This window comes from Rhinatrema bivittatum, chromosome 2 (genome assembly GCF_901001135.1).
Source record: "Rhinatrema bivittatum chromosome 2, aRhiBiv1.1, whole genome shotgun sequence".
Taxonomy (NCBI): Eukaryota; Metazoa; Chordata; class Amphibia; order Gymnophiona; family Rhinatrematidae; genus Rhinatrema; species Rhinatrema bivittatum.
The window spans coordinates 130,209,752-130,234,263 of NC_042616.1; the positions used below are offsets into that span (position 1 = coordinate 130,209,752).

The 24,512-nt window shown below is 42.5% G+C and overlaps 1 protein-coding gene across 1 annotated transcript in view; it reads right to left on the reverse strand.

Annotated features, from left to right (window-relative positions):
- Positions 1–24,512, reverse strand: part of MTPAP (mitochondrial poly(A) polymerase) — a 124,161-nt gene that overhangs the window by 61,015 nt on the left and 38,634 nt on the right. Inside the window, exons 3-4 of the mRNA XM_029588622.1 lie at positions 9,041–9,274; positions 7,879–8,103 (exon numbers count right to left, since the gene is read on the reverse strand). Of these exons, the coding sequence (XP_029444482.1) occupies positions 7,879–8,103; positions 9,041–9,274 (459 nt within the window). The remainder of the gene's footprint in view (positions 1–7,878; positions 8,104–9,040; positions 9,275–24,512) is intronic.

The window sequence follows — 24,512 nt, forward strand, 5'->3', positions numbered from 1 at the left end:
TTTGGCCACTTTAGGATCATTAGATACAATCACCTCCAGATCCCACTCTTATTTCGTGAATATAAGAATTTCACTTCCTACACTGTAGCTCCCTTGGGTTTTGGCAGTGCAATGTATGATCCTGTATTTTTAGCATTAAATCTTTGCTGCCAGACTCTAGACCATTCCTCATTCTTCGCTAGATACCCACTCATGTATTCCATACCTTCCTAGGTGCCTAACCAGTTACAGATTTTGAAGTCATCAGCATAAAGAGAAACCTTTTCCAACAGTCTTTCTGCAAAATCACTTCTGAAAGGATTGATCCCTGCAGCATGCCACTAATAAACACCCTTCTCCTCTGAGTGAACTACATTTACCACTACACTTTGTCACCACCCATTCAACCAGTTTCTAACCTAGTCACTTAGTTTAGGCCCTATATCAAGGGCGTTCAGTTTATTTGTAAGTTGCCTATGTGGAGCCATGTCAAAGGCCTCACCTAATGCTCTTCCCTGATGCAATTCTCTAATCACTCAGTCAAAGAAGTTGATCAGATTTATCTGACATGACCTATTTCTGGTTAAACCATGCTGCCTCAGAGCTTGTAATCCATTATCCTCTTTTTTGGCAGTGATTCCATTAATTTACTGAACACAGAAGTCAGACTAATTGGCCTTCTCCTTATTTTCCCTTTTGTGAATAGGAACCACATCTGCTCGTCTCCAGTCCTCTGAAACTACTCCTAAGTTTAAAAAAAAAAAAAAAAAAAAGCATCGAAAAGGTGTACGTGCAGAGCTGACAGAACTTCTCCAAGTTCCCTTAAAAATCTCGGATGTATCCCGTCCAGCTCCATTGCTGCTCTATCTTTCAGTTTTGCTAGCACCTCACAAACAGAGTTTTCTAAAAATCATTTGAGGATTACTCCTTTCCCAATCCTATGTGAGTCCATTTTCTATGGTCTTACTTCTGCCTTTTACTCAGAGAACACTGAACAGAAATATTTGCTCCGCAAGTCAACTTTTTTTTTTATTATCAGCTTCTACATATTCCTCCCTTTCACCTCTTAGTCTCACAATGGCACGGTTACACTTTATCCTTTCATTAATCTATCTAAAAAAAGATTTTGTTCCCTTGTTTTACCATATTTTCTAATTCTTTTTCCAATCTGAATCTTTGCTCTCCTGACAACTTTCCTAGCTTATCTTATCCTTTCCAGATATTGTCACCTGATTTCCTCATTCTGCGAGCTCTAGTAGTTTATGAGCACTAACCTTTTTTCCTTTTTCAGCTACTTCTTTAGAAAACCATAGTGGCCTCTTTTCCCTCTTATCTTTATATACTTTCCTAGTGAAAAAAAAGTTAGTTGCCCTTATAATACAAATTTGAGAAGAGCTCTTTTTCTGGTTCACTTCTTAAAACATCTACAAAACTGAACATTCAAATACATGGTGCCCCACCAGTATTCCAAGTTCTATTCTGTCATTTAATAGCCAGGAAAAGTCCTTTTTTTATGACAACACAGACACTGACAGGAGGCAAAGATCACAAGTCCATCGAGTCTACCTACTTTGCCTTCCTGTTGCAATAACACAGTCTAACTTGGTCTCCAACTTTCCCTTTGCTTTCAAACCCTCCCCCCTCTTTCCAAACTCAAGCAGCCATGTTCTGATACTGTTAAAAAGGCCCCATTACTGGAAAAGTACATTTATTTTTCGTGCTGGCAACATCAAATAGTCCTTTACAAGGGGTGAATAGCCTAAGGAGCATCTGACAAACAAGAGCCAGCAGCCATGTGCTGTGGATATCTGCCTTTTTTAAACACTAAACACTTCCAATTCAAAATGTATTTTTTAAGAAGTAAGTAGGGATGAAAACTTGCAGTATTCAAACCATTCAGACTCTACATTCAAAACTTAGGTTTTCTTCTCCTACAAAGATTCATAATGCAAACCAAAACAGCTTTGTGGTTAAGATAACTGAATTTTTCATTCTTTAGGGATGCCTAGATTTTTTCTTTTATTTGAATTCTGTCTAATTATCTTGGGCTGGTTACATACTGAACGTGAACATTTTTCACTGGTGGACTGCAGGACAGTGTCCCTTTCAAGTGAGGCACTACAATACTGCCAGATGTGTGTTTATTTTTTCTCCTGCAATCCCACACCTATTAGTAAATATGGCACTCCAACGAAAATATGTACCATAAATTATAATTAAGTCAAATAAATACACACATACATGAGTGACAGGCAACACTCAGGACTGTCTGCCATTTTCAAAAGAATTCTTCTACCATCTGTGTGCTGTTAAACCTTATTTGTTTCCACTGGAAAGCCTGCAGTAGGAACCTGCAACTGTACAGGTGCAATCTCGTGTGTTCCCTAGTTCCCACAGCAAGGAAACTAAACTGGAACTGTAAATAAAAAGGTAAACAGTGTGCAGATGTCCAAAGTTTTCTGTGAAAATGCAAGTTATCCTTAGTGCCACCATTATTCTTCCCTTTTGATTTAAGAACAAAGAAAAATTATCTAAAATTTAGGAAGCTTCTGAAAGACTTTTTTTGTAATGGTTTTTAACTGAATTATGTTGAACTGTATTTTAGCAAAGGATTTCTTCTTCAGCCTACTGAGCAGATTTTAGGTGATGTTTTTTAATTTTATGTAGTTTTTTTCTTGCTCAATGTGCATTTTGTTTTAAAAGTTTTGTATTGATATTTATATTTGTTGTACACCAATTTGATTTTGTTTAGAAAATCAGTATATTAAAATAAAATTACTATTACCATTACATGAGCATAGATACTGATCTAATATCAGCACTCAAAGTACACTGTTGAAATTGGAGAAATTACTTACCTGATGATTTCATTTTCCTTAGTGTGGACAGATGGACTCAGGACCAACGGGTAATGCTTCCCTGCCAGCAGATGGAGACAGAGTCATTTCAAAGCTGACGTCACCCTAGATACACCCCTGCAGCGACCTCAGCCCTTCAGTATTCTATTCAAAAGCCACTGTGGACATACTATTGAAACAACCTCATTTAAAATATGAATAAAAATGGACAACTGTAACTGTACTCAACCAATCATAAACACTGAACCCCAGTAAGAATACAGATGCCCTAATCTAGGGACTGGATGACTGCTTTCCCGTAATCTCTTGGAATCAATATCTACTACACGGCCGAATCCTTGGCACCGTTCTTGGGCAGCTGTGGGCGGGATGCTGAGTCCATCTGTCTACATTAAGGAAAACAAAATTATCAGCAAGTAATTTCTCCATTTCCAGATGGACTCAGGACCAATGGGATGTACAAAAGCTACTCCCAATTGGGGCGGGAGGCTGCCCGCGATCTGGTTAACACCTGAAGGTGGTGTGCAAGGAGGACCACGTCACCGCTCGACAGATATAGACAGGAGACAGCAATCTAGCTTCCGCCCATGAGACCGCCTGAGCCCTAGTGGAATGAGCTTTATCCCGAGAAGGCAATGGCTTTCCTGCCTCCACATAGGCTCCCGTGACCACATCCTTAATCCAGCGAGCTATGGTAGCCCACGAAGCTGGTTCACACCGCTTCCCTTCCACCGTAAAGGACAAACAGGTGGTCTGACTTTTGGACAGGGTCTGAAACTTCCAGATACCACACCAAAAGTCTACTGACATTCAAATGACAGAGGAGGTGGTATTCTTCCACGTCCTTATGCTTATTTAGGGATGGCAACAAAATGAACTGATTCAAATGAACCTCTGAGACTACCTTGGGCAAGAAGGATGGAACGGTACAAAGCTGTAACATTCCTGGAGTCATCCGGAGGAACGTTTCCCGACACGACAATGCCTGTAGTTCAGAGATGCGACGTGCCGAGCATATAGCCACCAGAAACACCATTTTCAAGGTTAATAAACGCAAGGAAAGACTGTGCAGTGGCTGAAAGGAGGGCCCTACCAAGAATTCTAATACTAGATTAAGATTCCAAGAGAACCAGCCACCATAGGGGTAGCCGGAGGTGCTTCACCCCTTTCAGAAAACAGGCCACGTCCGGATGAGCCAACCAGCGGATTCCATTCACTTCGCCCGTGAAACAGGAGAGCGCCACTACTTAGACCTTCAAAGAGTTAAGGGTCAAACCTTTAAGCCATCCTGCAAAAATTCCAGAATTAATGGGATTTTGACCGCCCGAGGGTGGACACCGCGTTCTTCACACAAGGCCTCAAATACTCTCCAGACCCGCACATATGCCAGAGACGTAGAGAACTTCCGAGTGCAGAGTAAGGTGGCAATTACTGCTGCAGAATATCGCTTCATCAGGCGAGCCCTCTCAGGGCCACACCGTAAGACAGAATCAAGTCGGATCCTTGTGAAGGACCGGTGCCTGCTGTAGCAGGTCCCTGTGCAGTGGGAGGCACAGAGGAGACTCCACCAGGAGTCTCCGCGTGTCCGCATATTACAAACTCCTGGGTCAATAAGAAGATACTAGTAGGACTAATCCCCTGTGGTGCTCGATTCTGCAAATGACCCTGCCCAGCAGGGGCCATGGAGAGAAGACGTATAGCAACTATTCTTCCATCAAGGTCTGAATGAGAATGTCGATCCCCAGAAACCTCTGATCTTTTCTGCAACTGAAGAATCGGGGACCTTCGCATTGTGAAATGTGGCCAGCAGGTCGATAGTAGATCACTGGGGTTTCCCATCTATCAGTTGAAAGGCTTTGGTCGACAACACCCACTCTCCTTGATCCAGACTCTTCCTGCTTAGAAAGTCTGCTCTGAAATTGTCTTTTCCTGCAATGTAGGAGGCTGAGACCATCTTTAGATGTATTTCCGCCCATTCCATAAGGAGATCTATCTCCTGAAATACTTGCTGGCTCTTGGTTCCACCCTGGCGGTTGATGAAAGCTACCGTCGTTGGGTTGTCTGACATTACATGGACCGCTTGACCCTGGAGTCTGTAGCTGAATTGTAAGCATGCCGATCTGACTGCCCAGACTTGCAGGCAGTTGATGTTCCAAAGGGCCTCTTCCTCGGTCCAACGTCCCTGGACCGTCAGTTCCTGATAGTGAGCTCCCCAGCCCCGCAGGCTCATGTCTGTTGTGAGGACCAGCCAGTTTAGAGAGGACAGGGTTACCCCTGCTCAGATGAGCTTCCTGTAGCCACCACTGGAGCTGAGAGCATATTCCCATCGGTAAGTGGAGGCGAATCGAATAGTCTTGAGACTGCGGGTTCCAGAGTGATAGTAGTGAGCGTTGAAGTGGTTGCATGTGTGCCCTCGCCCATGTCACTATCTCCAGGGTTGCCGCCATCAAATTGAGAACTTAGAGATAGCTTCACACTGTTGGGCATATCGTGCTCATCAACTGATGCACTTGAGACATCAACATGGTCAGAAGGAAGACTATGCCCTGCTTGGTGTCGAAACAGACTCCCAGATATTCCAAGGACTGGGAGGGCTTGAGACTGCTTTTGTCCAGGTTTACAATCCAAATGAGTTCCTGAAGCAAGGATGTCACCTAGACACTCTCTTCCACAGATTGGCCCGGAATAACTAGTCATCCAAGTATGGGTGCACCAGGATTCCCTCTTTTCTCAATGCTGCTGCTACAACCGCCAAAATCTTGGAAAATGTTCTGGGGGCTGTGGCTAAGCCAAAGGGCAGTGCCCAGAATGGATAATGGCGACCCAGTACCGCAAAGCATAGGAAATGGTGTTCCTGATGGATTGGAATATGTAGGTTGGCCTCGGATAGGGCCAAGGAGGTTAAGAACTCTCCCAATTGTACGGCCATTATCACAAAGCATAGAGTTTCCATGCAGAAGTGATTCACTCGTACATGTCGGCTGACGCTCAAGGTCCAGGATGTAGTGAAAGAAAAAACTTTCTTCTTGGGTACGATGAAATAGATGGAATACCACCCTGTATTTTCCTGGGGCACATGTACTGGATTATAGCCCTCATCCTGATGAGCCTTAAAAGAGTAGTCTCCACTGCCTGCTTCTTGTGCTGGGAGTGGCAAGGAGACATCATTAATATGTCCAGAGGAGTGCTGTGAAGTTCCAGCGCATATCCTTCTCGTATGACCTCCAGTACCAATTTGTCCGAAGTGATCGCAACCCACTTCTGGTAGAAAAGGGACAGTCAACCCCCTATCTCCTCGTTCTGAGGTCTGGTTGGAAAATTTTCATTGGGGGGTTTGGGACGAGCCTGAACCCGAGCCTGCCCCTCTCTTGGGCTGTTGACTAAGAAAGGACCGAGTCCTCCCAAAGGGCCAAGACCTCTGAAATCGGAATGGGGTTCTTCTTTGGTTCCATCATAAAATCCACCCCAAGAACTCCCAAGCATTTCAGGGTCTAGGAAACCAGGGTTCTAAACTAGGGGAAATTTCCCCATCTTCCAAGGAATCTGTATCCTCCTCTTTGTCTGTGCCATCCGGGTCCCTGCCAGGGATACCCTTGGTGAGGCGATGCATGCCTCAAGGTCTGCTGATAGGACTGGGAGAGGGAGGGCTTACTGGTTGAGTTTCTATCCAGACAGTGGCAAGTGAGGTAGTAGATTGCGCTTACACGAAGGCTTGAAGGCCCTGGAAAAATTCCATCCAAGAGAAGGCAGCAGAGTCCATGCCTAGCCCAGGAGGTCCTGAGGTAGGTGCTACTGAATTTTCTTCTCCCATGGATGACCCAGTCCCAAGGGCACTCAGATCCGGTTAAGGCTGTGGCTAACCCATCCTCTGAATGGGAAGAGACGGGCTTAGCAAAGTCCAGGGAAATCAGCTCTCCCTGGGCTTCCTCACAGTGCTGACATAAGTTGGAATCCAGGTCAGATTGTGAAGCCCTAATATGACAAGCAGTGCAGAGAGAAAGGCGTTTATGTTTCTTGGCTGCCGGAGCCATTGGCAGCGATAACTGTATTCTGGGAGCTCGCACTTAAAATTTTACGCGCACAGATTTCAGGTGCCTAAGCGAAATGTAGCTAGGCACACGTACAGCCCATCTGCCCAGCTTTACCTGTATTCTGCGTGTATGTGCGTGCGCAGAGCCAAAGCACTGCGTATACCGACGTTCTATGAAGGGCACTAAGGCACGCACAAAGACGCACGCAAGATGGCGCTACCGCAGCCTAACCTGCCTAAAGCGGGCCCTATGGGGTCCGCTCAACAGCCCACTTCCCCTTACCACAATGGGATCAGGAACGACGTCGGTATGGTGCACCGGGCAAGGAGACTGGAGGAAGTCTTACCAAACCCCTCCAAACGTTTCTGAATTGGGAGGTAAATCTTCTCTCTACTTATTTATTTTTACTTACCTGGGATCAGCGCTTACCAGCTGAGTACACAGATGGTCTCCAGCTGCGGGGGAAGAGGGCTTTGGTTGTCACCGCCTCACTCTGCTTCCTGCCCCTGCTGCCTTTCAGCTGCTTAGGCAGCAAAGTCCACACCGGGAACCGGGTACCAGACCAAGGCACACCTCTGAGGAATCTCTAAGATCGCCTCAGGAATTCTCAACTAGGGGAGGGACCTTTAGGTTTTCACCGCAGGAGAGCGGGGTTCAATTTTTTCTCCAATTTAAATGTAGAATTTCTCCTTCCAAAAAGTTCAGTAAACCCCATAGGGAGAGGTACATCCACCATCTGCTGGAGACGGAGAAATACTGAAGGGCTGAGGTCACTGCAGGGGTGTATCTAGGGTGACGTCAGCTTTGAAATTTGACTCTATCTCCATCTGCTGGCAGGGGAGCATAACCCATTGGTCCTGAGTCCATCTGGTTACACGCTAGGAAATTATAGTTTATATTTAATGGAAACTGTGTTCTGCTCCTGCATACAGTAGCAAAGTTGGCCCTTGTTAGTTCATCTCCAACAGAAAACACTGGGGAACTAAATACAAACAATTCTTTCCTCTTACCTTCCTGTTATTGCGTCTCTCAATGGCATCCAGATCCAAAAACATGTCTAAATCACATCCCAACTTTCCAAAGGTGTTCACTGAAGAGCCAAACGGTTTCACCACTGACTCTGGAAAGTATGCTGCCGCAATGTCCCTAATCAGTGAACAGACAAGAAAACGGAGCCTCAGGTTTTCGTCTGTCAGCTGGTGCTCCTCCGTCAGGGTGTACAGCTGCTGGTCTATCTAGTAAACAAAATGCCAGAGTCCATTGAATCTTTCGAGCCAAAAAGCATGTGAATAAAAGACTACTTTATTACTTTGTAAGCAAGTATTAATCATCAATAGATAATTGCTCAAATGACAATTCAGATGATATGCTGAACTTGTTCAGGCCTGTCTCTTCCTTTCTTTTCCATACTGTCAAATCCATTTTGCTATTATTATATTTATCCATTTATTAAAGGCTCCTCTTTCTTCCTGCCCCCCACTACTGGTGATTCACAACATCACAAACCAGCCTGCATACATCCTGTGGCTACTTGTTCACAGCTGGGCTACTTCCAACGATAGGATACGTATGTGTAACCATAAGGGCAACACTTGATCTTTTTATTTCGGTGCTATAGCTTTTAGACTACCCCACTTAGGCAACTCTAAGGCTTGTGTTATCACAACTCTTCCAAGGTAGTAGAATATGATATTAAATGGCCCACTAAATGCAGACTTAACTATCACAGATCATGCTTATAATGGACCTTGAATTTAAAGTCTATCTATGCATACCTAACATGACACACCTGCGTCCTGGCTTGTCTCCTTTGTAAAGTTTAGTCATGAGGGGGAATGTTACTAAAGCTGTACTGAGACAACTGCGAGTGGTGTGCTGTAAAGGAGGAGAGCCAAGTGCTGCTACACCTCTTACACAAATACCACATGGATGCCTTAGTAACAAAAGGCAGTTACAGTACTTGGCCTATTATGGTGGGGAAAAAAAAAAGAGGCTGTGTGAGGTAAACAGAAAATGCTGAAGATTGTGCACATCATAGTTCTTTATTGAGATCTGAACAGGAAGGAGTAAAGAATGAGGCTTTGCACATGGGGAAAAAAAAAAAAGTAAAAGAACAGGAAGTACAGTAAGATGGTAGCACTGCTCAGGTGAGCAAGCAACGACTACACTTACATTCTCAGCAAGACAGAGCTTTTGGATCAGCTCATTGATGGGAATGGTAGACTGCTTCTGTAACTGAACGGATGGCTGGCTGTCAGATGACTCCAGGACACTGGTCAACTTTAAAGCAAACAGTCTAGACTTAAATGGAACTGCGCTTTCATCTCCACTGCTGGGGATGCTGGCTCGGGCTCGTAGTGATTCAATACTTTCCTTTTCTGAAAATTCTACCACCGCATGAGTGCCCTAAAACAAGTAAGAAACACAAACTCTCAGCAATTACATATGAAACAATCTGGCTATTGATTACTGCTGCAAAGTATGCATTAGTAAATATGGCACTGCCAATACAAAGAACATTGTACAACAAATTACACAGTAACACAGTCTCAAATAGCTAACAATCCACGTCTGAGCTGGGATAAAAGTTACCCAGTAAGTAGCAACGGTAGGGCTCCAAGTTTCACAGCTCTGACTACTAAGTTATATTACATAAACAGAAAGACGGTAATTTTATAACTCTGCAAGTCAGCATAAAATCTGCATGAAACCTTTACAAGCAGACTTTACCTAATATTTTCAAAGTGAATTTACACGCATAAGTTCACTTTGCCAATGCTCAAATATGTGTCCTGATGTGTGCACAAAGTCAAGCCTGTTCTTCGCAGGGCACAATCTGTGCAGACCTATGCACAATACTTTTCTTTTTTTATTGGCAAACTTTTAACCATACAATGCCATAACAAAAACTTCATTCCATTTTTATAAACCACATTGATTTAAACATTACTTAATCCCCCATCCCCACTTATGTAAATAACATCCAGCGTTCCACTTTTCAAACAGGGTCTAAATACTCTCAAACAGAGAAACTCTGCCCCTGTTGACTGCAGTGAGATTTTCCATATGCTATTTGTTCAAACGTTTTTTGTGAAAGAAAGCAGAACCAGGGCAGATGGATTCTTCAAAATGTGCTGCAATTTCCCATCTGGTGGCATACAGGCTTCCGTAATCAGTATATTTTCCCTGCTGCAACCTTCACTGGAACATTAAACAGAAAAAGTTTGGCTCCCAATCCACCATAATCTTGACCATTTTTTTTTATGCTATTTGAATCTTCCTCCAAAATGTTGCAATAGCAGCACAACTCTACCATATATATCAGCTATGGTACCCTCTTCGCCACAGCCTCTCCAGCTTTTATTAGTGACAAACTTACATGGTGCTTAACACCACATGCACAAAATAGAATTTCATAAGTGAAGTATGTGTATGCTTTATAAAATACTTACCCCTGTGCATAAACTGAAGATAATGATAAGCACAGGCTAGAATTATTTCCTGCAGAGAATGTGTGTGTGCCTACTTTTATAAAGTACATGCACAAACTAGGTGGATCCCTGCATTAAATAAAAATGTGTGAGTAGCAACACATATGCTTGTATTTTTAGGATGGAGATACACGGTATTTTATAAAGCGTTTGGCTCCCATTGTATACTTCTGCATGTATGTGCTGACTTAATCTTATAGGAAAATTATTCTCCCTATGTGTTTTCTTTATGACAAATTGTACAGTCTTGTCCCAGATTACTCTACTGCTGGGAAATCCCCAGGATCTTAACTTGCTACTTCTCCCAAGACCTTCATACAACAAAATCCATGAATAAGATTCCCACTGACCAGAAATCTTATATAATCCCAACATTTAGACTGCAGGAAAATGAAATCAATTTACAATGAATTAAAACTTACAGATGGATCTTCAACAGATTTCAGAGTTCTAAAATAAAATGTCTAATTTACAAATATCTAAATCAGGGTTTCCCAAACCTGTCCTGAGGACGCCACCGTCAGTTGGGTTTTCAGGATATCCACAAGGAATATGCATGAGAGAAATTTGCATATACTGAGTCTTAATGATATGCAAATTTATCTAGTATATTCCTTGTGGATATCCTGAAAACTTGATTGCAGTCCACAGAACATATTTGGGAAGCCTTGCTCTAAATAACTTGGAGTCTTGTAGCTTGTATTTAAGTTGCAATTGCTCAAAACTGAATAATTCACTCTTCACTGCAGACATTGGCAGCAGAACAAACCTTAAGAGTGTGGTCCAAGTTACTCTGTGGAAATAAAGGGTTTTGTGGGAACCAAGGCAGGGGGACAGGAATAAGGACAAATGAAATTTAAAAACCTATTTATCCATGACAGCCAAAACAACTCTTAATAAATGGGTAAAAAAATGAGACAGAGGGTCTGTCCTTTCTGGGAAGCCAGAAGATCTCTCTTCAATGGAAGGCACAATTGAAAAGTGGTTTAGTACCAAGATTTGGATTCCTTTTGCCTGAACCTTTCAAAGGCTGAGCAGAGGTGTCAGATCATGCAGAGTCATTCCTTCCAACTGCTTTCAATGCACTCTTAGATGTTTGCATATCTCTGAATACAAACAAAATCTGTTCTTATTTTCTGCACAAAGAATAAGGTTTTGTAAAAAGCTGGAACCAGTATACTTTAGGAAGGAGATGGATTTTTGCATAAGCAATCAGTGCTGATTTTCCCAGGTCATCAATGAGAAATCTTTTTGAATTGCAGCAAAATGTCTTCCTTTTCCATACTTTAATTGTAGTGGAAGGTGCCCAGACCTGGTACCTTTACTTTAATATTAAGAAAGTCAGCACTGCAGGCACTCTTCCCAGCCTTTGAGGCATTACCCTGGAGGAGTATGCAATTTGAAACATAAAGCTAATATTTTTGATATCCTAAATAATTCAGAAATTTCAGTAACCATTTAAATAGAAAATTAAATTTTAGAAAAGTATCTCTTGAGCTAAAATTTACTGGATCCTACTCAAAAACTTTTCGTAAAGGTACAACATGAGAAAACTCCTTTATAAGGCCCTTTCCCTCTAAATTAGAAAAAATTACCTTAAAACCTGAATGCCTGCTGAATTGTTACAAAGAAATAAAGAAAATAACAGCAAATAAGCACTACAAATTTCACCTAGACTGTCCATTCCTGACAATACTGCACAGCCCACCTGATCTCAGACTTGACCCTCACCCAAGGGATCCTCTGTGCTTATCCTGTGTCTTCTTAAACTGAGTTACTGTTTTGGCTTACAGTGGGAGCACATGCCATGCATCCACCACCCACACCATTTCTATGAAAAAATATTTCCTTATTTTTCTAGATCCCTGGTTTCCTGCAATAGCTCAGGGTACATTCTGCGATAAAGGTTAAAAGATTCTGCAGAATACTTGCATATAGCTATATATGTACTTCCTTTGCTCTTCTCTGTTACTCCCCACTCACTAAAGCAGTGGTTCTCAACCTTTTTTCTGTCGGGACACACCTGACAGATGGTTCTCACATGCGTGACACACTGACCCATGATCGTCACGGGGCTAGATGTAAAAGTACGGTTTGCATCCACAGGAACCCCCCTGACCCACAATAATGGATGTAAAGCAGAATTATGACATTCCCCATACAACTCACCCTACAAAAAAGATATTCTTGTTCTGGTGTCATCTCAGTAACAGTAACTCAAACTCCTTCTACTTCCAGGCTCAATAGCCCTACTTATGAAAAGACAGCAGTTTACCACCAATGCATGTCCTCTTGAGAAAACACAACAAATAAGACTGATAAAACGCTTACATGGTAGTAAAATATCTCATCTCGGTAACAGACACAGAACCGACCTAACATACTCTCAGGATCTGTAGTAAAGCACATAAACTAATCAGCACACAGTTACACCTGTATTATGGAATACACTCAAACAGGAGCAACCCTATCTATGAAAAGGCAACACTACAAATATTAAATCAGGCCCTAAAAACCAATACACCTCTTATTAGGAAAACAGAACTAGCAAGCAGCTATAGATCCCCACACAGAAATAATTGTAAAACTATACTAATAAGCAGAATAAATGTTACAAAACAGCTATGAACAGAATAACATCCAGCAATTAAAAACTCATAAAAACTATTACAAATTCTCCAAACACCAATAAAATATTTCAAAAAAGCAGACACATCACATAATATTAAATAATTAAAATGGCAGTCAATCAAGAAAAATAAACTTAAAAAGCCACCTTTACTTACCCCCTCCAGCAGCTCTCCTACTCCTCTTCCATGCAGGCCGTAGCACACAGCAGTGCCCATGTCTCTCACACACACACACACCATACCAGTCATGCCCCCATGACCAGTTTCTGTCTCTCACACACCAATCATCTCCCAAACAGTCTTTGACACACACATACCAGTCACCTTCCTGAACAGTTTCTCTCACGCCATACACACACACACAGGCTTCCCACTCCCATGTTCTACTTACATATACGGGCTTCTCACTCTCATAATCACTTTCTCTGTCTCACACACACTCACCAGTCTCTCACTCCCATGCTTGTTCTCTCCACATGCACAGGCTTCTCATTCCCATAATCACTTTCTTTCTTTCTCTCTCTCACACACAGTCACCTGATCTCTCTCATGCATATACACACACAGGCTTCCCACTCCCATGTTCTCTTTCAGATATACAGGCTTCTCACTCCATGCTGTGTCACACACACACACAGGTTTCTCACTCCCATGCTCACTCTTCACATGCACAGGCTTCTCATTCCCATAATCACTTTCCCTCTGTTACACACACAGACACACACACATAGACAGACACACACCAGTTTCTCTCATTTCCATGCTCGCTCTCCACTGCACAGGCTTCTCATTCCCTGAATCACATTCTCTCTCACACATTCACACACAGTCACCTTACCAACCAGTCTCTCTCTCATGCATGCACACACAGGCTTCCCACTCCCATGCTCTCTCACATAATCAGGCTTCTCACTCCCATGCTTTCTTTCACACACACCCCCACAACACCAGGCTTCTTACTCCCATGCTTTCTCACATACCCAGATTTCTCACTTCCATGCTTTTTCTCTCTTTCACACACACACACGTCACATCCCTGACTAATGTCTCACACTCTCACATACACATCAGTCATCTCCTTGAGCAGTCACTTTCATTTCCTCTGTCATACACACACATCAGCTCTCTGACCAGTTTCTCTCAATCACATACATGCTCTCAAATACATTCTCTCACTTACACACAAGCTGGCTGCTTCTCTCTCTCTCTCTCTCTCACTCACTTCCTCTCCCCAAGCACAAATGGTAGCTGCAGCAGCCTCCTCCTCCAGCCCCCGCAAGCCAAGAAAGTAGAATCCCATCGGCCGCGGGAGGCTCATGCTGCTGTTTCCTTTCTCAATTACCGGCTGCTTCAATTGCTCGGGGGCCGATGCTGCAGCCGCCGCTACTTTATCACGCGGCACGGCTCTTTCTCCTTCCCGCGCACCGCGTATCCCTTCCTGTTCCGAGTCACGGTGTGGGGAGGGGGGGGGGGCAGGCGCGGGAAGAAGAAAAGGACAGCCGTGGGTGCCACAGTTTCTTTTAGCACTGCTGCCGTTCCTACTGGGCTTGAACGTGCTGATAGCCCGGCGGCAACAGCAGCAGGGAAGAAAGAGCAGCGGCAGAGACCGGAAGCTCGCGATACACCAGCCAGTGCTTGGCAACAAACTGGTGTGTCGCGACACACCGGTTGAGAAGCGCTGCACTACAGCCCGTTTCTCCCTCTGTCAAATGTGCTTCTTTTCCTTTTAACTGTCTCCACTCTCCCTTCTCTGTCACCTTGCTCTTCCCTCACACTTCAATCTCTCTCCTCTCCCTCAAGTCATTCATTCCTCACTCCTCTCTCATCCCAATCACACTTAACATAGTATATTATGAAAGATAAAGATTAAAATGGTCACCCAGTAAGTTGCTTAGGGTAGTAACTGCCACTTCGTACAGGTTACCCCCAAGCAGAAATGTTATAAAATGTTAACACAGGTTACTCCATTTCCATCCTCTAGCCCAATGACTGTGAACTCCAGTCCTCGAGTGCCACAAAAAAGCCAGGTTTTCAAGATATCCACAACAAATATGCATGATATAGATTTGCATGCAATGGAGGCAGTGCATGCAAATATTTCTCGGGCATACTTATTGTAGATATCCCGAAAACCTGGCCTGTTGTGGCACTCGAGGACTGCAGTTTGCCATCACTGCTCTAGCCACAGTGTGCATCCCCTGCCCTTTTGAATTCCATCACTGTTGTCTTCACCACTCTTCCAAGAGGGCATTCTACACATCCATCACCCTTTCTATGAAGAAATATTTCTGGTCACTAGACCTGAATCTCTTCTCTTGGATTTCATACCATGACCCCTAGTTCTAAGCTTTCTTTCCATCAGAAAAGGGTCAGAAGTACCTGAAAGTCTATATCACATCTCCCCTATTCCTCCTCTCCTCCAGGGTATTCATATTCAGGTCCTTAAGTCTCTTCTCATAGGCCTTTCGGTGCAGATCCCACACCATTTCATCATCCCAACCCTCTCCATCTCTCCACCTTCCATTCTGTCCCTTACCATAGTGGCCTCACATTGCCTCCTTCTCCCCAGGCTCAGAATTGCTGAAGTCACCACTGGACTCTGCATACCCCACATGCACATCTGACATTGCTATAGAAATAAGTATTAGTGCTCTAGAATTGACACATAGTTATGGTTAGTACAATTTAGTGCCTGAGGGTGCACGTGTGGTGCTCAGCACACAAAAAGGGGAAAGGCAGACAGTTTGCAGTGGATTGTATGGGATGGAGATGAGGTGGTGAAGGGAAAAAATATCGCAATGGCAAGAAGAAAGTAGGAGAAGGAAAATTGTGGTAGAAAAAGGGAGAGGGGAGTAGGGAGAATATAGTGCAGTTGCCCCTCTGGGAGGCAGGAAACAGAGGCAAAATTGAGAATTGGGAAGCTGGAAGTAGCTAGTCAACCAGCACCAGTGACAAAACAAAATTGCAGAACTGCTGATTTCTTGTGATTCTTGGAAAATCAGCAAATTCTGTGGCAGAAGAAAGATTCTGCTGTAGTTGCGGCAGTCACAGGATCACTGAAAAACTAAAGGCCCTTTTGATGTTATGCTTGAGACTAACCTTGTTTGAGCTGCATATAATCTTGCTTGTTCCAGAACATCCTTTTCATCGATAAATGCGTTATTTGTACCTTTGAGATACCAGAATGTATTTATCATAATCTCCCCACCTCCTTTCTAAGGTTACACAAATTTTGGTTCACATTCAGCACCATTCTGGCAGTCCTTCTCTGAAGTGCCTCTACGCTGTATCCTTTTGGAAGTATGACCTCCAAAACTGGATGCAGTATTAGAGAATGCCTCTGTACAGGTCAGTGGTAAAACCTTATCACCCCCTTTTTTTTTCCTTATTGCTAATCTTTTTATGACCTAGCATTTTCCTCCAGCTCTCACTACCACCAAATCACAGTTTTACATTCTTTGAAATTATCAGATATGATCACCCTGAGATATCTCCCCTGTTTAGTGCACATCAGCACCTTACTCACTTTGTATTACTCTTACATTTCTGCACTCCAAAGCATGACACCTCATATTTATCAACTAAATTTTAGTTGCTAAAATCCTGACCACTCCTCAAGCTTTGTTTATTTAATTCATACCTTTTCATTGGTAGCTTTCCTCAGGAAAGACCCATCCCATCTCCTTTAGCATTTTGGTCGCTCTTCTCTGTAACTTTTCTAGTGCTATTTTATGTTTTTTGAGATGGGGGTGATCAAAACTGCATCCAGTTTGCATTATGAATCGATACAGAGGCATAATGATAACCTCTGCTTTTATCTTCCTTTCCTAATAATACCTAATACTCTATTTACGTATTTGACCACGGGACAGACAGCTGATAATTCAGAAGAATGGATCCAAACCACTGTGAAGCTGGAAGATATAAGGCAGACTGACAAAATAGCGAGCAGCAAATTGCCCAGACCAGATGGTATACACCCCAGAGTTCTGAAAGAGCTAAAATTGAATTACATATCTGTTTCTGGTAATTTGTAACCTATCGTTGGGATCATCCATTGTGCCCGAAGACTGGAAGATGGCCAGTGTAACCCCAATCTTTAAAAAGGGCTCCGGGGGTGACTTGGGAAACCATAGACTGGTGAGTCTGACTTCAGTGCCAGGGAAAAGTCAAGGGTTTTTTTTGTTTTTTTTTAATTATAATTTTTGTTATAACAGTATCATACAGAATACGATAAATCAAATATAGAAAACTATAATACATAACTGTGTCAATTTTTTGACTAACAGAATCTATAAGGAACCAGCTTCAATAAGCCCAATCCGACTCTGTGAAAAATAAACCCATCCCCCCTCCCCATCTCTAGCACAAAACACAAATTGATAAAAAGAATAATAAAAATAGTAATAAAATAAAAGAGAATGACAAAAGTGGAAGAGTCTAAAATAAAAGAAAAAATACATTTAAAAAAATCACTAAATGAAAATTGTATGTGTGACAAAGATCATCCGTAGCAGGAGTAGACACCCAATTATATCCGGGTGTGCCAAATAAAAGTAAACCAACCCATCCAACAAGGAGAATCACCACCCAACAAGGTTTATGATTATGTACCCATGATCTTGTCTGTAATCAGGGGACCAACTTTACCCAATCCGTAAGTACAACTGTCAATGCAGTGAAACCTATTGTACAAAGGGAGCTCATATTTGCTTATATTTAGAAAGATTATGATTTAAGTGCTGTTAGTCTACTCCGTTCACACAACATTCTTGTTGTGTCAACAAGCAACTATCAGAATACCTGGAAGACCATAACATTCTGTCTCCGGCTCAGTATGGCTTTCGCAAATCCTTAAACACCGAATCTCTCCTACTATCACTCACAGACACCATCCTCGTAAACATGGAGAAAAAACAATCCTACCTGCATGTTCTTTTAGATTTGTCTGCAGCTTTTGACACGGTAAAACACACAATACTTATAGAACTAACCAACATTGGCATCAAAGGCTCAGCTCTCAGTTGGTTTCAGTCCTTCTTGAGCAACAGGTTCTACAAAGTCAGGATAAACAACAAGGAATCTCAACCCATCCTCACAGACCAAGGTGTCCCTCAAGGATCTTCACTTTCACCCACCCTCTTCAATATCTACCTCCTCCCCCTCTGCCACCTACTCGCAAACCTTAAGCTTACCCATTACCTCTATGCGGATGACATACAAATCCTTATCCCGATTACAGAATCCCTTCAAAAAACCATCTCATATTGGAATGACTGCCTTCAGCCAATTAAAGACCTACTCTCTAGCCTCAACTTAGTTTTGAACGCCAATAAAACGGAAATGCTCATCTCCCATGACCCCACCACCATCTCATCAAGCTCCTCTCAACCAACAAGCTCAAACATCAATTTCTCACCTGACGTCAGGAATCTAGGAGCCTGGCTAGACAACAATCTAAACCTAAAAAAGTTTATAAACATTACCACAAAGGACTGCTTTTACAAATTGCAAGTCCTCAGAAAGCTAAAACCCCTCCTTCACTTCAATGACTTCAGGCTAGTACTTCAATCCATCATACTATCTAAGATCGATTATTTCAAATCTCTTCTACTCGGACTCCCCTCTAACTCTACCAAACCCTTACAGATGGTTCAGAACGCCGCCGCCAGAATCCTCACAAACTCCAACAAAAGAGAACATATCACTCCAATCCTCCGGAACCTTCACTGGCTTCCTATCAAACACAGGATCCTCTTTAAAGTTCTTACAATCATCCACAAAGCGACACACAACCTCGCCCCCATCATGTTAAGCACACAACTTCAACTTCATCCATCTTCCAGACCCATAAGAAGCGCATACAAAGGCGCACTGTATGCCCCGCCTGCAAAAACATCACTAAGGAAATGAGCACTATCCTCAGCAGGCCCCCACCAATGGAACGCGCTCCCCCCAGATCTACGACTGGAACCAAGTCATCAGGATTTTTAAAAAAAGCTAAAAACCTGGCTCTTCCGCCAAGCCTTCCCAGACACTTAATACCACCCAGATGTCTTGATAAACTCAATCATGAACTTCCTCACTGAGTTATCTTATTCGGTCTCTCTCGATCGTTCGCTGCTATTGGTCAGTCTTCCACTTAATTCATCGATTTATTCTCTTTCAGATCACAAGACTACATTACATCACTATGCTCATCCTCTGCCTTAGGCCCCCCCCCCCCCCCTAAAGGGTCTCTCTCCGCCCTCTTTCTACGCAATACACTTCCCCTCCTTTTATAACTTGAATACTACTTTAGGCATTTCCTGGGTCTAATGCCTATAACAAATTTCAGCACAGAGCGACTTACGCAAGCTTGTGTACTAGCACGCCATATAGTCCATAGTCTGTCACATTGTCTTTTCCCATGTTCCCCCTTTTTAAGCTACTTTGCTCAATTGTTTTTTTGTAATCTGTACCATTATCCTGAGTTCATATGCTCTTTGCAATCTTTACTTTTACACCGAGTTCAAATGTTCCCTGAAACCATGCTATGTTCAATCTTCTACTTTGTTATATTGTTCAATGTAAAGCCCCCCTCCTTTCTTGGGCATTCTCATTACAGAGTCAAAATGTTCTCTGTAACTGAACCATTATACCGAGTTCAAATGTTTCATTGTAACTACACTACGTTCAATTTGTACTTTGTTCTATTGTTCTATGTAAAGCCCCTCTCCCCCCCCCCCTTTTTTTTGGGTGTTTCACTGTTTTATGTAAACCGGAGTGATTTGTATTTCATACAAGAACCTCGGTATATAAAAATTAAAAATTAATAAATAAATCTCAAGTCTCTGCTGAACGATTCTAACAGATGGAATTACAGTCAACATAAGAATATAAGAACATGCCACACTGGGTCAGACCAAGGGTCCATCAAGTCCAGCATCCTGTCTCCAACAGTGGCTAATCCAGGCCATAAGAACCTGGCAAGTATCCAAAAACTAAGTCTATTCCATGTTACTGTTGCTAGTAATAGCAGTGGATATTTTCTAAGTCAACTTAATTAATAGAAGGTAATGGACTTCTCCAAGAAATCCAATCCTTTTTTAAACCCAGCTACACTAACTGCACTATCCGAACCCGTGGCTGTCAGCGGGTTTGAGAACAGACGCCGGCAAAATTGAACATTGGCTGTCAAACCCGCTGACAGCCGCTGCTCTTGTCAAAAAAGAGGCGCTAGGGACACGCACAGGAGAGTGGGTTGTGCGCTCGCCCGCTCTCCCGTGACTTTTACTGAATCGGCCTGTAAGTAAGGGTGCACGAGGATCCCTTCTTTCCTCAGAGATGCTGCCAAGACCACCATTTTGGAGAATGTTCTGGGGGCGGTTGCCTGGCCGAAGGGCAACACCCGAACTGATAATGACAGCCTAGTACCACAAAGCGTAGGAAACGCTAGTGGTCATGACTGATTGGAATATGAAGGTAGGCCTCCAAGAGATCCAGGGAGTTTAAAAACTCTCCCGGTTGTACGGACATTATGACGGAGTGAAGAGTTTCTATGTGGAAGTGAATTATCCACAGATGACGACTGACGCTCTTGAGAACCAGGATGGGTCGGAATGAACCCTCCTTCTTGGGTACCAAGAAATAGATGGAATATCGCCCCATATTTAACTTGAGGTGTATGTACTGGGGTTATTGCCTTCATTCTGAGGAGTCTTATCAACATGGATTCCACTGCCAGTTTGTTTGTGCTGGGAGTGGCAAGGTAACATCATAAACATGTCCTGAGGGATGCGGCGAAATTCTAGAGCATATCCTTCTCGTATGATGTCCAGTACCCATTTGTCTGATGTGATCTCGACCCACCGCTGCTAGAAGAGGGATAGTCAGCCCCCTATCTCCTCATCCTGTGGATGGGTTGGCCAAACTTCATTGGGAAGTTCGGGTCGAACCTAAGCCCGAACCAGTTATTCTTTTTGATTGTCAGCTCCGAAAGGACTGAGACCTTCCCAAAGGCCAAGATGTCTGAATTGACAAGTTTCTGTAGGGCCAGAAGCACTGGAAGCCCCTGACCAGACCCCTCATGGGCAAGGGGCACTGCGACCTCTGTTTCTTATCTTCCAGTAGCCAAGGCACTGGAGATTCACCCCACTTACTGGCTAGCTTTTTCAATTCGCGTCTGAATAGGAAGGATCTCTTAAAGGGCATCTTTGTGAGGTTTGACTTAGAGGTGGTGTCTTCTGACCAATTTCGCAACCATAGCTGGCTTCTGGCCGCCACCACAGAGGCTACTCCTCTGACCGAGGTACTCATTAGGTCCGGCCCACACCATGCATACCAATGAGAATGGGGGAAAATGGCGCCACACCAAACCGCACGCAAGATGGCACCACCGCGGCCAGTCACTTGGAGTGCCCACTGAGCCTGAAGTGGGGGCCTAGCCCATCGGGGGGCCGCTCAACCCACTCTGAAACCCCGTTCCCTTGCCCTAACGGGATTGGGAATGATGTCAGTACAGCGCACCGAGCAAGGAGACCAGAGGAAAGACTTACCAAACCCCTTCCACGTCTCTGAATAGGAGGAGTTCTTCTCTACTTATCTGGGCTCAGCACTTACTGGCTGAGTACAGAGACAGTCTCTGGCTGCAGGGAGGGAGAGGGCTTAGGATGTCACTGCTGTGCTCGACTTCCTGCACTTACAGACTTTCAGCTGCCTCATAAGAAAACTCAATCTGTTATTGTTTTTCCAGAACAGCCTCACTGAAGTTCCAGACATGTCTATTGTCAAGCCAAAATCCCGTTGGAATCCCCCGGGACCAATGGACCCTCATGTGAAAACATTTTTATAGTTAGTGCTAAATGACATAAAGTCTTTTGAACAACAAAAAAAAAAAACAGTGGGTCCATCAAAATGTTACTGAAGAACAAAATCAAGCATTGAAAACATTGGGAGAAGTGGAACAGGCGGTGATGAAACCCACCGATAAAGGCGGTGTCATTGTGGTGCAGGACCGTGAGAAATATGAGAATGCAATGATAGAACATCTAACCCAAGCAGGGTATTATAGCGTTATTGATCAGGACCCCACATTGATGCTGAAGGATATCATCGTGTTTTAATTAAACTGGATAACCTTGTGGTATCTAAATTACACTTATATAATTAAACCACAAATATATCAGATGCCAAAAATATTTGTGTTTCTAACAACCACCCTCATAAAGGAGGCATAAATTACACACTGGCATGTGTTATCTTATATTCACGTCAAATGAATATGGGATTTATTACCCATTTAGAAGTGAAATGCACTCCCCTAGTGTTGTAATCATAGTGTTTGTTGCGAATCCACCTTCTTTTTGTCCCTTCCTTTTTTTTTTTTTTTTCTTAAATATTTGTTCCCCAAAAAAAAGTTATCTAAACGGCAATTCTCCGCATATAATCTTCAAAAATAAGTCCACAGAAAAAATACTTATCGTGACGTAGAATCACAGCAGCTTGGTGATTTACTTGCACTGCTCAAAAGATGCCCACACTGTTTACTGCAGTTCCAACTTTAAACTGCTCAGTTAACAATGCCCAACACTGCGCATGTTTCGTAAAATAACTTCTTCAGGGGCTTGGGCTATGTAAAGAAAATTTACATTAAATCTCAATCACTAAAGATTTTTAACCAATATATTTGAAATACATACTTAGATTTTTCTGCGGGTTCAACTCCTTTCAGCGTCTCGGCATGAATTGAAAAAATGGAGTCGCCAAGAAAAGGTTCAGAGAGGTATTTAAACTTTCTAATGGATTGCAGAAAGAACCAATCAAATTTAACCCATTCGGGTGACGGCAACCAATCAAAACAATCTAAAACCGGACCTTTAGACGAGAGACATCCATGCCACAGTATCGTTCATTCCCAATGGGTACTCTGTTGCTAATTTAAAGATCCAGCGTTGTTCTTTATAATGCAATTTGGAACGTGTATCGCCACCTCGAAAGAAGATGCAACATGATCTATAATAGTCCAATGTAAACTTGAAAAATCATGTCCTGCTAAAAGACAATGCTGTACTATGGGAGCTTCCATATTCTTTGTATTTAGGCGACTTCGATGTTCCCGTAACCGAACTCTAATGGACCTCGAGGTGCGTCCACCATACAATGATGGACACTGGCATTGTATAATGTAAACTACAAGTATTGCAATTTGAAAAAAAATTTCAAAAAATGACGGTTTTATTAATCGGATGTTGCCAATGTGTCCCTTCAATAGTAGAATCACACATATCGCAATCGCCACAAGCTTTGTGACCAATAGCAAGTGGTAACTCTCTAGGCATCAACGATATTGCACGGACCACACTGTCTAATGTTACTTCCCCTTTGAAAAGAAATTAACGGTAGTTCAGAAAAAATAGGGTGCAATTGAAAAACTTTAGATCCACATATTGCTACATTTCGAGATTTAGTATTACATGATATAGAAAACTTTGAAAAAATATCAAAGAAAAAATTTGTCAATTTTTCTCATTCGATGTGGACTGCGTTACGATCCCTATCGTCCAATTTGGAAATTACAATAAAACCTGCTGATAAAGGTGGCAGCATAGTAATCCAGAAGACTACTCAATACATCGAAAAATTAAAGGAACATGTTAATGATAGAAAATATTATCATCCATTGCCACAAGATCCCACTCCTCATTTACAGGCTTTGATAGAAGATTTATTATTGGAGAGAAAAACACCATATTTAACTAGAAAGGAACATCAATTTGTCAGTTATACATCCTAGGATTCCAGTTCTATATGGTATTCCTAAAGTGCACAAAAATTCACAAAATCCACCATTAAGACCTATAGTGTCTAGTAATGGATCAATTTTGGAACCTTTGGCAATTTTTTTGGACCAATTTTTACAGATTCATGTAAAGAACATTAAATCTTTTGTTCAAGACACAACTCATGTTCTTAAGAAATTAGATCATATCACTTCCATTACAGAACGATCCATTTTTGTATCTATGGATGTAACATCTTTATATACTACTGTTTCCAAAACAAAAGCCCTCGATATTTTGGCTGAAATGTTTTCCTTCCATGACCATTGGGTCCCTGCAACCTTTTTGATGGATACTGCTCGCATAGTTTTGCAGCATAATTATTTCTTGTTTGATGAGGTATTCTATTTATAAACACATGACATTGCTATGGGGTCCTCTGTGGCCCCATCCATTGCCAATTTAGTTATGAATAAATTGGAAACAACACACATATACACATCCATATATTTTGAGAAAATATCTTTTTGGGTGCGTTATATAGACGACTTATTGTTCATTTGGGAGTTGAGTGAAGATCTCTTAAACAAGTTTCTTTTATGGATGAATTCAATCGATGTTGATTTGAAATTTACATTTGAATATAATCCATCTGAGATTTCTTTTCTTGATATTTCCCTCAAGAAGGAGGGTACCTCTATAAGCACATCGTTGTATCGTAAAGCAATAAGAGAAATAATCTCTTAAGATATCATAGTTTTCA